Source organism: Sander lucioperca, chromosome 13 (assembly GCF_008315115.2).
Source record: "Sander lucioperca isolate FBNREF2018 chromosome 13, SLUC_FBN_1.2, whole genome shotgun sequence".
Lineage (NCBI taxonomy): Eukaryota > Metazoa > Chordata > Actinopteri > Perciformes > Percidae > Sander > Sander lucioperca.
Window position 1 is genome coordinate 6326303 of NC_050185.1, and position 16439 is coordinate 6342741.

At 42.0% G+C, this 16439-nt stretch overlaps 1 protein-coding gene and 1 long non-coding RNA gene across 2 annotated transcripts in view; both read left to right on the forward strand.

The window, feature by feature from the left end:
• The window catches only part of zzef1 (zinc finger, ZZ-type with EF hand domain 1), a 36366-nt gene extending 21825 nt beyond the window's left edge, over positions 1-14541 (forward strand). Inside the window, exons 40-54 of the mRNA XM_031311006.2 lie at positions 813-1093; positions 1760-1934; positions 2028-2160; positions 2252-2478; positions 2610-2918; positions 3008-3108; positions 3239-3374; positions 3496-3855; positions 3974-4117; positions 4355-4523; positions 4658-4756; positions 4903-5068; positions 6590-6740; positions 9649-9720; positions 11983-14541. Coding sequence (XP_031166866.2) covers positions 813-1093; positions 1760-1934; positions 2028-2160; positions 2252-2478; positions 2610-2918; positions 3008-3108; positions 3239-3374; positions 3496-3855; positions 3974-4117; positions 4355-4523; positions 4658-4756; positions 4903-5068; positions 6590-6740; positions 9649-9720; positions 11983-12063 — 2604 coding nt within the window. The 3' untranslated portion in view covers positions 12064-14541. The remainder of the gene's footprint in view (positions 1-812; positions 1094-1759; positions 1935-2027; positions 2161-2251; positions 2479-2609; positions 2919-3007; positions 3109-3238; positions 3375-3495; positions 3856-3973; positions 4118-4354; positions 4524-4657; positions 4757-4902; positions 5069-6589; positions 6741-9648; positions 9721-11982) is intronic.
• LOC118492998 lies at positions 6748-8725 on the forward strand. Its single transcript, XR_004894930.1, has 2 exons — positions 6748-8460; positions 8528-8725. It is a non-coding gene; the product is annotated as an uncharacterized LOC118492998 (long non-coding RNA).
• Positions 14542-16439: the final 1898 nt, after the last annotated feature.

The following is a 16439-nucleotide window of genomic DNA, read 5'->3' on the forward strand; positions in this document are numbered from 1 at the left end:
CATCTAGTAAACTAGTATTCACATGAAATAAAACAATAAAACATTGAGACCATTCAACAAAGGATACTGGGAAATAACAAATTCAACACTGGTTGCTATGGACTCGTCACTAGGCTTCCTCAGTCATTGTATATTTTAGCATAGGTAAGCTTGTGAAGCTGAACATTATCCAAAACTCCATTTCTCAGACAAGTGTCAATTTGGGGGCTTGCATGCTACCACTCCTTCCTTCTCAAATGGCTTGAAAAGGCTGTCGTTTGCACAATTTCACAAATAATCACCGGGACCGAAAGGATATTTGAGTCGGGTATGGCTGCAGCCTGGAGACCTCCCGTCTCATGCCCTCCCGGCTTGGTGCAGTCCGAGCAGTCTGAGAGAGCTACATGGATAAATATGCACCAAACAAGCCACTTTGAAATTTTGCTCTTCTCATGAATACAAAAGTTGGGTGACCCTCCCCCCTAGGCTAAAAAAAAATGGGATGACCCTCCCATCAACAAAGAATAAAAAGACATGACCGTCCCCTATTTTCCTCCGGTGGTCCATTCCATAAATACCGAACGGTCCCTAAGCTACGCTAACCAGCTGCTGGCTGTAGCCTTTTTTAATTTAATGGACATATGTGCCAATTTAAACAAATACACCAAAATCTATTGACACTTTGTCAAGTTAAAACACAAAATGATGTTGTACCCAACAGGCACTTCTGTTCCTGATATGTTCACTACTCATAAAATTGCTTCAGTTTTGTCTTCAGCATGTTTTCCATTTGTCTACAGATAACATTTACCTTGTCTTTCTTGTATCCTCAGGGCAGCACCCTGTCTCTGCCCAGTCTGAACTCCATCCTGCCCAAGCTTTTCAGGGCAGTCATTTCCAATGCTGGCTCTCTCAACGAGACCTTCCACCTCACCCTTGGACTACTGGGTCAGCTGCTGCTTCGAATCCCTCCGATGGAGGCTGACGCTGCTGTCACAGAGGCCCTGGCTGACAAATATGACTTCCTGACACAAGCAGAGGCAACCAGTTCAGACACCCAGGGCTGGAAGACCACCCAGCTGCTTTTCAGCCTGGGGGCCGTCTGTTTAGACAGGTAAAAGAATAAAAACCTGATGACACCAGAGAAATGTATTGTAGTTTATAAATCAATTTTCTTGATGACACACCTGCAGATATTAATACTAAAAGCAACTGCACTTGTAAGTACCGACATGGATTTTAGATGATCCAGAACAGCCATGTGAGATATTTTCCTACCCTGATAAAAGCAAATGTTCTTTTACAAGAACATTTGCATCAATTACATCAATTCTATCCTTATAAACATTGTTCAATCAACTGTGTGTTTTTTACTTTGTTAAGTTGCACAAAAAAAATTAGCAATCTGATCTCAGGCTGCATGTGTACTCATGGCATTGAAATTCCATCTTCAATAATCTATATAATATTTAATAATACTAAAATGTTCTGCAAACCGGCCCTTTGATCAAGTTACACCTGTGTGAGTTAAAAACCTGCTTTCTTTTTTTGTATCCAGTGTTTGTTTAGTTTTGATCGTTACACATATGAACTCCACCAAAGTCTAATAAATAATGTACTAACAGATGTAGAACTGAGATACTGATGGTATCTTTTAATCCCACAGTTGAGATCTTATTTGCCAGAAAGCTAATAGATGTTTGCGCTGTTGATAACCGATAAGGAAATATTTGTTTTTATAGTTATATTGAGATTTCCCCTATTTTCTTCTGTTTTGCAGTCGTATTGGTCTGGATTGGGCGTGCACAGTGGCAGATATTTTACACAGTCTGAATGCTTGTCCCGAGTGGAACACAGTCATCGCTGCCTTCACTGACCATTGTATTCAGCAGCTGCCACAAACTCTCAAACGCACCAACCTCTTCACCCTGCTGGTGCTGGTGGGCTTCCCTGAGGTAGGTAGAACACATACCATAGTATAGGTTAGTAGTGCAGTGTGTTCCCTAACTTTCTAAGCTCAGTTGTGACTCCTCTTGTGTGTATATCAGGTGCTGTGTGTGGGTACCCAGACGGTGTTTATTGACAACGCCAACGAACAGCACAACATGATCTTGCTCAAACACTTCACAGAGAAGAACCATGCTGCAGTGGTGGACGTTAAGACACGCAAGAGGAAAACAGGTTAGTGCAGTTGTAGCACACTCTAATAACTTTGCCGGTGTGTAGAATTAAACTTGGAATTAACCCTTTGTGTGCTTTCTCTTCTTTCTAGTGAAGGACTACCAACTCATCCAGTCTCAGGATTCCACTGCAGCCTGTCTGCCAGGGCGGTCAGAGGGCCAGGACTCCCCAAAGACCCTGCTCAGCCGCTACCTGATCAATTTCACCACTATCATCAGCCATCTACTGCAGACCAGCCAGGACAATGGCTCTCCTGATGCTGTGGAGGCCTCCTGGGTTCTCTCCTTGGCTCTTAAAGGCCTCTACAACACACTGAAGGTGACTCCCATGACCTAGGAATCTGCAAACTCCAAAATCTGAATTGTGACTCTAGGCTAGAAACAAGTGGCTTAGATCAGAAGAATTATTCCAGAGGTGGTTTTGTCATTCTGTTGTGTCCTCTTGTGTAGAAACATGGAGTAGAGCAAGCTCAGGAGGACATCCAGCAGTCAGGACTGACCCAGCTGCTGGTGAGGAAGTGCAGCAAAGGGACAGGCTTCAGCAAACTGTGGTTGCTGCGGGATCTAGAGATTCTCTCCATCATGCTCTACTCCTCTAAGAGGGAGATCCACTCCATGGCCCAGGACCCAGAGCGAGACCAAAGAGAGCAGGACAAGGAGCACGACTCTGACCACTCCAGCTGCTGTGCTGACGAAACTGACGTCACCAAGCCCGACCCCTTAGAGGGTCTCGATGAAGAGACAAAGATTTGCTTCCAGGTGATGAGGGATACTACTAAAAACACATTCAGTAAAATTAAGTATGATGTAATAATCTAAAATGCCTTTTTTTTTTTTCTCCAATGCAGATCACCCACGATGCCTTAAACGCCCCTCTGCCCATCCTGCGAGCCATGTATGAGTTGCAGATGAAGAGAACTGACTCCTTCTTCCTGGAGGTGCAGAAGAGGTCAGCCTCAACCTATGGAGAATCTCTTTTTAAAATGACTTTTTTTTATTACGATCCATCGCGGTAAAGGTCATATTTTTTATTACTGCCTCTCTGTTATGTGTTGTGCCTTTGTGTTTTTTTTTTTCAGATTTGATGGGGAAGAGATAAAAACAGATGAGACAATCCGTATGCTGGCTCAGAAGTGGCAACCTACCAAGCGGCCTCGCTCTGAGGAGAGGAACACCAAGGCTGTGGACACTGATATGATTGTGGTTTCATGCGTGGTGAGTTGTTTTTTTTTTTAATGAATTTTATTATGAATTGCCAACAACATCACACAGAGGTTTCGAGATGTCAAGTTTTGTCATATGTCAATATTCTGATATATCCCCCCCCCCCCCACAGTCTAAACCCAGTCACTGTGAAAAGGCCACAGAGGAGATCAACGTAGTGGCCCAGAAGCTCATCACAAATTCAGAAAGCGACTTACAGCTCAGCTACGCCAAACAGAGACGCACCAAAAGTTCAGCTCTCTTGCACAAGGAACTGGATGTGCGGAGCAATCGGGCAGTTCGTCAATACCTGGTGAAGGTCAACCAGGCCATCGCCACGCTTTACGCCCGCCACGTGCTGGCCTCGCTGCTGGCCGACTGGCCGGCAGAGGCAGCGCTGAGCGAGGAGGCCCTAGAACTGAGCGGTGCCTCACACATGGCCTACATCCTGGACATGTTAATGCAGCTGGAGGAGAGGCCGCTCTGGGAGAAGGTGGGCGGAACGGGAAGTCAATGTGGAGTTTGTGTTGTGTGTAAAGGGAGCATGTCATTATGATGCATTATAGGTGTTTTGTGGTTTAATGTGATTGTCATACTCTGTTAATGATCAGATTCTTCAGAGGGTGCTGAAGGGTTGCAGCCATAGTATGTTGTGCAGTCTGTCTCTCACTGCTTGCCAGTTCATGGAGGAGCCAGGTATGGCTGTGCAGATCAGAGAGTCCAAACACCCATATGACAACAACACCAACTTTGAGGTGGGTGAACTGTATCTTCTATTACAGTCATAACTGTGTTTAAGAAGTTTATTACTGTATTTCCTCATTGGTCATGCCATCTTCTCGGTTTCAACCTTTTCGCTTGTCATAAAATGTATATTGTTTAAAGAAGACTTTGCAATAAAGATAACTATTAGTACAGAGCCTTATTTGAAACGGGGCTTTTTCCAATTCAGTTTGAAGACTCTATTCTGTTTTTTTTTTTTCTCTCTTAAGGACAAGGTGCACATCCCAGGGGCCATCTACCTGTCAGTAAAGTTTGACTCCCGCTGCTACACAGAGGAAGGCTGTGATGAGCTCACCATGTCCAGCAGCAGTGATTTCCTCCAGGATGTCCACAACTTCAGTGGCTCCCCTCAGAGATGGCCTGATTTTGAGATTCCAGGTGAGCAATATTTTAAAACGTTGTTCATTCTTTTTCTGCTCTATGTGTCTACGTGTTGACATTACAAATAGTTGACTATTGTGTTTAAATCACGTTTATCAACATGTGTGTCTTGTGTGTTGGTTTCCCCTCAGGCGATACCCTGTACTACAGATTTATGTCAGACATGAGCAACACAGAGTGGGGCTACAAGTTCACGGTTACAGGAGGCCACAGAGGGCGTTTCCAGACAGGTACTTTACATTAAAACAGATACTCTTTTTGCATTTACATTTGTGCAAACCTGTTTCATTTGGTTAGAGAGCAACTCTGGAATCTACCAACATGCACCCTCAGGTTGGCCAGGTCGTCACCCTCTCTGCACTTTTGCTCTTATCAGGTTTTGAGATACTGAAGCAAATGTTAGCAGATGACCAAGTGCTCAGTCACCTGCCACTGGCTGACATCTGGGAGTGGCAGGTGGGCGTGGCCTGTCGCCAGACTGGGAACCAGCGACTCAAAGCCATTCACTTGTTGCTCCGCCTCCTGCAGTGTCAGTCTCAGACGTAAGAGGATACATTTCTATCTCTTTTCTTCTGAATCTCTTCTCTTCAATGCTTCTCACCCTTTTTCTGTCCTCAGTGGAATGTTATAAAAACTGTAGGCTTATATTGTCCTGGTTAGAAGCACCCAGTGCACATGTTTACCTCTGCAGGTCATTTTTCCAAGAGGCGCAGGACTCCACACAGGGTTTGCATAAAAGCCTTGATAAATCCCTCATGTCGTGGTAGTCACCACGGAAATGAGGTAAAGGATGTGGTTAGGAATTTGCATATGTGCAGACTGACTTAGCCACCATCTGGTCACAATGACAACATCACACAACTGTATTTCCACTATGTACACATTTTTTTCTTTAACCGATATCCTTAATGTTACTTTACAAAAATACGTGGGACTCTCCTGGATAATGTAACAGCACTTTAGATACATTTTATGGCCCCCAGCTTTAATTATTTACAATTCTGAGAAATCATGTTTTGTGTGTCATTTTGGAAGGAGGAATGGGTCTAAATACTAATATACCCATTAGCCTGGGTCGCTGTTGACATAGAGAAGAGCAGATCAGAGCGGTTTGTTGAGAACGAAACACATTGCAATAGTTGCGTAATTTACCCACAATTTAAAGGGACTTGATTTAAGCAGCAGATTTTTATGCACACAAGCTTGTACCTTTTGAAGAATCTGATATTTTCTAACACAGTTCTTTATCTTTTGCATTAATGATTTAACGGGGACAGTTCCATGCTGATCAAAGCTGTAGAAGTGCTCCAACTGTGAGTGACGTAACATCCTCTATGGGGAAAAATGATTGGGACTTTTACTTCCTGAAACAGTCCTAAATATCTCTTCCCACTTTGCAACTCTATATGCAACTTACACAAGTGTGATGTGGGAACTTGAAGCCTTCAGGTCACAAACACTGAGAACATTTTAGTAAAGTAGTAGGCATCTTGTGTCCAGTGGTTACATTTTTGAAAATACAAATATTGTTCTGGATTTTTCAATGATGGAAAGGGAATTGAACAGTTTTAAGGAAAGACTGTATCAAAGACAAATTATTATTCCAAGCGTTTTTGGGGGGGATCTTTGTAATTGGCATCATTCACACACGGCCTAACAAACCAGGACACCGCAATAGAAGACTACAGGGAGCATCTCTGAGCACTATAAACATGTTTTATGATACTTACCAAACAGATAGATATAGAATTGATTCATTCATTAGAGACATTACAGATTTATCAGCATTAATAATATTCCGTAAACACTCCTTTCTAATTTTTTATTTTCTTTTTGGGATCTATTCACAATGAAAAGTCTATGGCCACATCTTTTTAACAGTCACGTTTTGCTCTGCTTATGACTGTTAGAGGGTACAAGGTAAATGCCATGATAAATGTAGGACGTTTCTTTTCCAGCCACAGCTTTGCTTTTTTTTTTTCTCAGAATGTAATTCTTTATTGTCCTGTTGTGCCTGTGTACATGTTTTTGTTCATCTATCGATTTTTTTCCCTCCACTCCAGAGCCTGTGAGCTGACGCTGCTGCGACCTCTGTGGCAGCTCTTCATGACTATGGAAAACAGCCTGAGCCAGGATCCCACCAGCATCACGGTGCTGCTGCCTCTTCACCGAGCCCTCACTGAACTCTTCTTCATCGCAGAGGCCCGTGCCATTGTGAGTGACGCACACACACACACACACACACACACACAGACACTCGTATGCAGGCCACATCTACTGTTGTATAGGTGTTGTTAAAGCTGGAGGTGACATTTTAGGTATTTGTTTAGTTGTGTTGGCTGTTTTTGCTGTGATGACAGCATTATAGACTTTGAGGTTGAATATAGAATAGACTAAATAAGGCTGATTGTATAGATTGTATTTTTAGTCTCTCTTCCTTAAATACTTCCTTTCATTGTTGTTTTGGCTTAATAACATATTCAGTTTGAGGCAATTTGAATGAAATGATGAGTAAAATTAAGTCCACATTTTATTCTTTACCTCTGTCTTTCCCCCCCCTTCTCTCGGTCTATATCTGTCTCTCTGTGAGATGAGCATGTTTTTCCTCAACCCACCTGTTCTGTGCTGGGCTCGCGGCCAAAGCCCGGCCCTGCCATCTGCCAGACAGCACAGTGCCACAGCGGCTCACCACACGCTCTTTGGGAGAGGCAGAGATGCTATCCATTTTGTGATGCGTATGGGCTCTCTCTCTCTCTCTCTCTCTCTCTCTCTCTCTCTCTCTCTCTCTCTCTCTCTCTCTCTCTCTCTCTCTCTCTCTCTCTCTCTCTCTCTCTCTCAATTGTCTTGAATAATTGATTAAGAGAATTCTCAAGGATTATGAGCATGCCGTCAGCCAGGAGTTTCCCATCTGTAGATGCGATTGAACCAGACAGTCCCAGAGAAGCACTGCCTTTCCTGTCCCCTTCTGGGTAGGTCGGTGAGGCCTGAGGCTGCTGCTTGATGTGACAATAAAATTACATCAGTTGACTTGTCATTCAGGATGGATTCTGTGCTCCCATCTGCACCAACTGAATGTTGCGTCGTGTGAGGGAGAACAAGTTGCTTAAGTGGAGCAGTACGTGTGGACAAACACCAGGGGGCAGTAGCAGTATGCAGCAGTACTTTTGCCTGGGATGCCCTTCATGGACACTTAAGTGTTGTGTTAGCAATGATAGACACATGTTGGTGTGCAGCACGTCTGAGCGCCTCCATCCAGCAGAGCGTCATCACAGAGCATGACCCGTCTTCCATCAACGCAACACAAATGTGTGTGCAGCTGTGGTTCGTCACCTCCAGCTCATGGAGACACATTGATGGAATTGTTTGCAGTGAGGGAGTGTTTTGCACAAGGGCACGCACATAGGGGTTATTTCACAACACATACGTTGACCCATTCACCTCCCCCATCTGAGTTTTGTCAGCATTCTCCTGATAAAACTCCTGTCAAATACATTTTGATTAGGGCTGCAACCAACTATTATTTTCATTGTCGAATAATGTAATTATTTTCTTGATTAAGTGATTAGTTGTTTGGTCTATAAAATGTCAGAAAATGGTGAAAAATGGTGTCCCAAAGCCCAAGATGACGTCCTCAAATGTCTTGTTTTGTCCACAACTCAAAGATATTCAGTTTACTGCCATGAAGAAGTGAAGAAACGTGAAAGCATTCACATTTTAAGAACCTGGAATCAGAGAAAAAAATGTTCACCGTAAAAAATGACTCAAACCGATGAATGGATTATCAAAATAGTTAGCAATTAATTTAATAGTTGACAACCAATCGATTGATCAATTATTTTGTGCAGCTCTACTTACGGTGTGTCGGTTTAACAAAACCACACACCTGCTCTCTTATGGCAGCTGTCACAGTGGGTGGTGGTTGGTGTTGCACTTGGTTCAGGACGTTCAAAGTATGAGAAGAATTTTCCAAAAAAGTGTCTGTCAGTTGAACCTGACTAAAGCCAGTGAATGTGATTCTAAACTGGGTTACACAGGCGGCAACTCAGCTTTGCACCATGCAGATTGGATTCAACTGGATTGACTGTTCCAGGACTTCTTTACATCTGCATTTGTTTACAGAGGATTTTATAAAGAGGCAGGACTGTTGTGAGGCTAATAAAGAGGGGGAATTCATTGTTTAAAATCCATTCTGAAATGGACATAAATATTGGAAAACCTTCATCAGCTGTAAGGATCAGTGCTCTATCTACAACAAAGTGCACCATCTGTTATCATCCCCCTAAAAATTAAGGATTGGTGTTAGTTAAGTTAGGGTTGGTGGCCCTCATGTCGTGTTGACATATGAGCTTAACTGCAGTGATGACGAGTTCAAAAGCTCCATAATGACTACTGTAAAGGCTAATGGGAAGCTAATGAGTGGACTGGACACATCATGTAATCCTCTGTGTCCATATTAGGATCTGAGCCTCAAACCAGCTTATTTTAAAATTGTAGTGGCCCGTGCTGTTCCAGCATCAGTCTTCCTTCTTTGTACGCACACAGAGTTCACAGACAGGTCCACTGAGATTCAATGAACTCTCTCTACCCCAGGAAGTGAAAGTTATATTAAGGAATCAAAAACAGCATGTCATGCACTACTGCCTGTACAAATCGTTCTAGGATGTTCCCAAGCATAAACATTCGGAGTGCTGCGAGATGGATGGCGGACCAGGGCTCTGGACTGTGTCTCCAGCTCTGTAAAAGCTCCATTTGGCCAGTCTCAGCCCATTTAGCCGCTATGTAGTCTTATCTGCGTTCCCCCAACTCCTTGTGCTTATGTAACCTGAGGTATGTTTCTCCCGTAGGGCTTTAGTGGAAGCGCTTTTCAGTTTGTTTATAATTTTGATTGACTGTTCCAACATTCCACTGTTCAATTTGATGCCGAGATGGAGATGAAAAGTGGTCAGGGAACCAGGCCTCATTTATAACTTACTTCAACCCTTATGTAACCTCTTACTGTCTCTGGAAGTTCCTTTTTATTCATGACTGTCCAGCCTGCGAGGTTATCTGTGTTTCTTTGCGAGCTGCATTTGGAAACATGGCAGAAGACGCCCTTGTTACCAGCGTTTGATTTGTTTTCCAGGCACAGGGCATCCTCCAGGAGTACTTGTTAGCCATGACCACTGACGAGCAGCTCCTCAATCACACTGCAATGGTAAGACTTAAACCTTATTCTTTTTTTGTGTGCATATAACCACTGATAACCTCTGCCTTTCTAAATTCAAAGTCATGCTTTCAGCCAGGCTTTCTCAGGGCATCTTTGATTGTTTCAGTTTTCAATTGCTGCCTGACAAGTATGATGGTAGCTCAAAGAAGTTGTCCACTCACCCTGACGTGTTATAATATCATGCAACTCTCTTTCTTAAACACGCAGTCCCGTTGGTTGAACGTTGGTCTTTAGTCGCTGTGAGTCAGCTCGCGGCTAGTGTCTCTTTGGCTAGTGAATCACCAAGCTGTTGACACTCCCTCCCCTTGTTTTGAATATGTGTGGGCCGCACTCAGGACTAATGTATTTGGTAATTACAGTACATTATAGCTGAGGGCAGTTAAGAGGAGCAAAGGATGCGGGGTGGTGAACAAACATTGTGGGCGGTTCTGTTGAGCGGTTACCTAATACCTGTCAGGTTGAAAACACGACCATAGATGACTTGGCAGTAGTCATAACTATTATGATAACAATGATGCAAAGTCCAAAAGTAAAATGGCCAAGGTTCACTTTCAAAGGGCTGGAAAAGAGCCACCCACAACAAAACAATTTCACTCACTGGGGACTCCATTTTCTTTGAGTTCTCTCTTCAAGTTAGTGGCCTGTTATTTTTGGTGAGTTTTTTTATACCACAACACAAATTGCAGTGTTCCGAGGATCATGTTCACTCCACTGCTCCGTGGCTTTTATCTATCCTGTTATATACCCAATTAAAAATGGATAACAGTGTAACATACCTGTGTTTTTGATATGACATTTGCAAAGGAATTGCCTACCAAACAATCTAAGCACATAGACTGCCAAATCAGCATGTACTGCTGTGTGTCAAGGAGGCATTAACTGGTGCTGTATTGGACAGCTCCAAGGAAATACCTAGGTGAAGGGTATTTTTCAAGAAAAACTTTTAAATTATTGAACAGCCACAAGAGTGAATGTGCAGAGGGGAGCATAACATTTAGTCTAAAAAAATAAATACATTTGGTATCTTCTGCAGGAAACTCTGATAGGAAATAACAAAACATTTTACGTGAGACTCAGAAGCAGCTGCTGTAACTGAGTTAACAGGTATATCATGTAGTATTTATTAAGTTAAAGCTGCACTAATCATGATTTTATATGAGCAATGGATCAAATGACATTTTGTGAAAGGTGTCACTTGTTACAAAAGAGAATTCTCACCTGACTCTACAGAGCTTTTTAGTATCTTTCAGGTCATTGTTTTAGTTTGAAAGCCCACAGCTATACTGTTTTGGCTCCCTCTCACCACTCTAACCAACTTCATTTCCAGCCACAGCAGGCAGCTCTTTTCAGCAAACAAGTTCTGATAAAACCACTGTAAGCTGTCTGTGTCTGCTGAATGTGTCAGAAGGTTATCACATGTCAATGTTGGGGTTCACAGCTTGTTCTGCTGCCCCCAAGTAACCCAAAACTATATATATGCTGCTTAAACTTCATGTCCCAACTTTACAAAAACTCGTTTTCACCCTGTAAACTGTGTAGGTTTGAATAGCTTAATGTAACCAGCATATGTTATTGGTACAGAAGCTGTATTTAAGGGTCTTACATAAGGGTCATAATGCAACTGCTGCAACAGCCTGTTGAAATGAAAACAAAACTATATCAAACCCTGAATTCTATCCAGCAATATTGTTGACAGTATTTATTATTATTTCCATTATTGTTTTTAATGATTAATGGCTACAGGACTGCTCTGGGGACTCCACAGGCAATTTTATTGCAATCTGACCTTACGTTTTTCAAATATAAATGGTCCCGGACCAAAAGAGATTTTGACCTGATAGTGGCACTGTTCACAAAACAAGAGACACCAAAACCAATAAATTCTCTCCTCTGGAAAACCATATCCGATTTAATGACACTCTGGTCAGTAGTTGTCATGCTCTGGACCAAGACAACCCACTTACTGATACAGTAGCATCAACCTGCAGGTAGCAGTTCAATCTGTTAAGCACTTTTGTTTATAAAATAAGGTGACATTAACTGCACAGAAGTCCTTGATTCATCACTTTAGTCACCCTAAATTTGCTTATTTATCATCACTCAACATGCAGTGCAGTGCACAGGTGAAAAACAAGTTTTTTTGTTTTTTTACATCTCGTTTTAATATAAATTCACGATTCATTGTTCTTGGTTTTGTCTCCCCGCACTGATTCTTCTGTATTTCATTCACATACATTTTTCATTGTGTAGGCTCTGAAGAACATCGCTGCCATCAGCCTGGCTATCAATTACCCCAATAAATCTACCAAGCTACTCAACATGTCCCCTTGAGAGATGGACTGAGAGAAAAGGAGGAGGTACAACCTGAAGGGGACGCATTCTGACTCAGCTGGTTCACTTTGAACAAGGAACGGGGAGGCGAGGGAGAAACTCCTTCCTGACCATCCAGTGCTTTCCTTCTAAAGGACCCCCTCCACTCCGATAACTCTCTGCAGTACTCTGCACAGGAGCTGTGGAGGGCTACTCAAAGAGCACTTTTCACACATACTCACAATCCTTTTTGCCTTAGGTGAATCCAGTATATCAGCATGTGCATTCACTGGAACAGGAAAAAAATTGCGGGGTCTCTCTCTTTATTTTTATTTTTATTTTTTATTACTTGGAGATGCCGTGCTAAAGGACATGAAGTGTGCCAATTTCATGACCTTCAATGGGAAGTATATTCCTTTTTGTTACCTGCCTTTGCTCCTTCTAAACAGCAGCCACTGTGGGTTACATAGTTGATCATGGTGAAAACGGGTCACCTCTGTGACTTACATGTCTCAGCGGACATGTAGAGCCTCCTAAAAATACTGTCCAGGACAGTGGAGGCTCATTAGTCACCACGGGGAGAAAGGACTGACCTACTAGCTCATTCCACTCCTTCCTTTCCTTTCTTCTTTCATTTTATCTACAGGTCCTTTCTTCCTACCCATCTTCTCTCCTTCTTCCTTCCCTATAATCATTCTTTCTTTTTCAGACAACAGATGTAGATGATTTTAGGGCTCCCGTTGAAGGGAAGGATCAGTATATCTTCAAAGACTTCCAAAACATATGTGTGATGTGCAACTTTCTGTCACGATGATAAGTGTAACGTGCCCTAAGACCCACTTTAGGACTGCTGACAGTTTGAACGGGCTGAACAGGATTAAGATGATACTCAAATAGCCATAGTCTTTGCATAGGATGAGAGACATTGCAGCTGAGGGACAACTGTGATAATATACTATTGCAATGCACCTCCATGTTATTCTATCAATATGTTGAAGTATTTCCACTCCATTACTAGTGAATGAATGAAAGACCATTATGATGTCAAATGATGTTCATGAAAATGAATAACCGCAACAACAACAAATTCATGGAGAAAACCCCAAATCTCTTAAAGGCCTTCAGTTTTATCCATTGATTTATTTATTCATTATTATTATTTTATCTAATTTATAATTAAGTTTAACACTTCATGAGAGTCCTGATTTATTTTTCACAGAAAGAAAGACCAGCTGAATCATAAATGATAGTGTATCGCACTATCATGTCCCCACACCTTGTGTATCGTAGTGAACGTGAGAATACTGGTGCCGTTACACAAATCCCTATATCAGAGCAAACACTGCTGATCCCCACTGACACACAGACGGACTGCTTTCCCTCACATCACACAATTAAGAATTGAAGATGACACTGATAAAGGTGACTACCATTGACACATTATCCCACTTATTCACTAGTAACACATCTCATATTTTGTAAGCTGAAAATCTTTAATACTGAATTACCTCATCTTTTGTAATTACACAGATAATCGGTGTGGCGCTTCCTTAAATGTTTTTAATGTGACTTTCATTCACATTACACTAACCCCACATTTTATTAAAGCTGAGATCCACCTGTAGCCACTTCCACAGAGATCAGTCATGTACGTTCATGGTAAAGAAGGCATCAAGTTTTGTATGTTGACAAATCCCAAAAAAGTTTTAAGGAGAGCGAGTTGATGGGGGGGGGGGGGTGGTTGTTTTCCAATCATTATTGTATTCATTTCAGATGAAGAGATTCTTTTAGTCGTAGGAAGTCGTGGTGGTTTATACCAAAGAAACCAAACATTGTGAGCCATGAAACATCTCTGGAAGAGCTCCTGGTGGAGTTCCTTCTCTGTATGTCACATATCAGATAGCTTACCGGTGTGAGAAGCTTGAGCAGAGGAAACCTTTAAACTTTGTTCTGTTAGTATTTTTTTTTTTTTTACTTTTATTTTTTGAACTGGTCCGTACAAGGACCATAGAGAACAGCTCAGTGGTTTTGTTTACACAAACATCAGCTGGAGAGAGGAAGAGATACATGGCCTCCATTTGGCTTCTACGACGCCTCACTTATCTACCACGTGCCTATGGTTAAAAATGAAGCAATCATAATTTAACTCATGTTAGCCGAATAGTTATTAATTATATTTTAAAAGAGAAATATATTGTTTAATTTGAAGTTTTTTGTAACTTTTTACTTTTAATGTTGGTTTCTTTTTGCGAGGATGCTTGATATGAGGCTGACTAATTTGAATGTACATTTCTGTGAATATTAATTGCACAGGAAAAAGACTTTGATATCAACCCCTTACAAATATAAACTTTATTGGGCACTAACAGACAGACACTTTGATTCTGATTTTGTATGCATGGCACATTGAAGGTTAAAAAAAGAAAAAAAAAAAACGAAACCACGTAATGCTTGGGTTGAAATGTAATCCATTTCTATTAAAAATAGAAATGACTTAAATACAACTACTGCTGTCTTCTCTTCTATGTGTAGGCTCTACAGAGAAATTCTGTGCACCAACAAATAATGTATCGATCCTTCAGTCGGCATTGATTAGAGCCCACACACTCCCTGCCAGCAGATACTGTACTCAGTGATCCAACGTCAATAGTTCTCTTTCACGGCGCTGCTTAGAGCCCTTTTACCTCTAAGAAAACATCTCTTACACTTTATCACAGACATCCACACATATTCAGCCAAATAGCTCTCTTCTGCAATCTAAAAACTCAATTTTGTCCAAGCAGAACGTTGGTATGCCTTCTGTTTATTCAGTCTCTTCTTGCACATTGGTTTTTACCTCAGCTACTGCTCTGCCTCCTCTATCTCTCCCCTGCCTGGAATCTGGAGTCTCAGGGACAGTGCTGATGATGGGAGTGATGATCGCTGGGGTGATAATGACATCAAATGGAGGAAATATTCAATAAGGGCTGCAGATGATTCAGTGCCCCTCTGTGCCACCAAAGCCCCCACGCCGGAGTGAGTCAGCTCTCCTGCCTGCCCTCCTCCTGCCCGTCTCCCCTCTGCTCTGTCTCTGCTTCTTTTCCTCCCAGGATCCAGTGCTCTCATTTACCCAAGGTGAAAAGGAGCCGCCGTGAAGGTAGAGAGAAAACAAAAACGCTTACAGGGACTGTAATATTCTGATATGGAGATACCTTGCTAGAGCTGGGTGATACTTTGTTGAAATGAGTGATGTTGGAGTAATATCTTTCCTAATACAAAGTTACACATTTGACATGTTGAAAGCATATCCACACAAATGTCATGCTTAACATGTGTAAACTATCAATATTACAAACTATGAATCCCCTAAGTGTTCAGTGTTAAATAAGTAATTATAAAGTAAATAGTCATATCAGTCAATGATGTTTTTTATATATATATATATTTTTCATTCATTCATTCATTTTGTGTTGGACATTTTTATTCAAAACTTCCTTTTTCAAAAGTCTGTTTATTTCATGTCACTCATCCTGACAGTGGTGTTGTCACCGCCCCCTCACCTTTCAGCCAATCACATGCCCCGTCTCCTAAACTAGCAAACTCAACAATGCTATCACATGCATTTATCCAGTTAGCACCAGTTAGCTAAGTAATTCTGAATCAACTATTTAGCTGCTGCTGTAAATGAACGCAGTATACAGAAGCTAACATCTCCTTCCATCTATTTTACTTAAGTAGGCACATGCTATCTAGGCTAACTAGCTGGCTAACTAGCTACGAGGGGTTTGGAGCTTACGGCAGCAGCTAATGTTTGCTACATATAATAATAATACATTTTATTTATGGGCGCCTTTCATAGCACTCAAAGACACCTTACAGTTAAAACAGGCAAAAATACAGTTAAAAAAAAAAACTGAGATAGAAAATTAAAAGAAAGCAAAATATCCATGAATTCGATGGAGAGTGAAGTTATGTGGGGTAGGCCTTTCAGAATAGGTGGGTTTTGAGGGAGGTTTTAAAGGTGGGGAGAGACATTATGGTACGGATGGGTAGAAGGAGGGAGTTCCAAAGGCGAGGAGCAGAATGGCTGAAGGCTCTAAACCCCATTGTGGACAGGCGGGCAGAAGGAGTGGAAAGCAGTGAGGAAGAGGAGGATCGGAGTGTTCGGGATTAAGTGTAAGGCTGAAGGAGTTCAGAGAGGTATGGTGGAGCGAGATTATGGAGGGCTTTGAAGGTCAGGAGAAGAATGTTAAAGTCAATATGGTATTGGACAGGGAGCCAGTGCAGGTGTTTGAGGAGTGGAGTAATGTGTTCAGGAGCTGGGGTTCTGGTGATAAAACAGGCAGCTGAGTTCTAGACCAATTGGAGTTTATGGATGGACTTGTGGGGTAAAGCAGAGAGGAGGGAGTTACAATAAT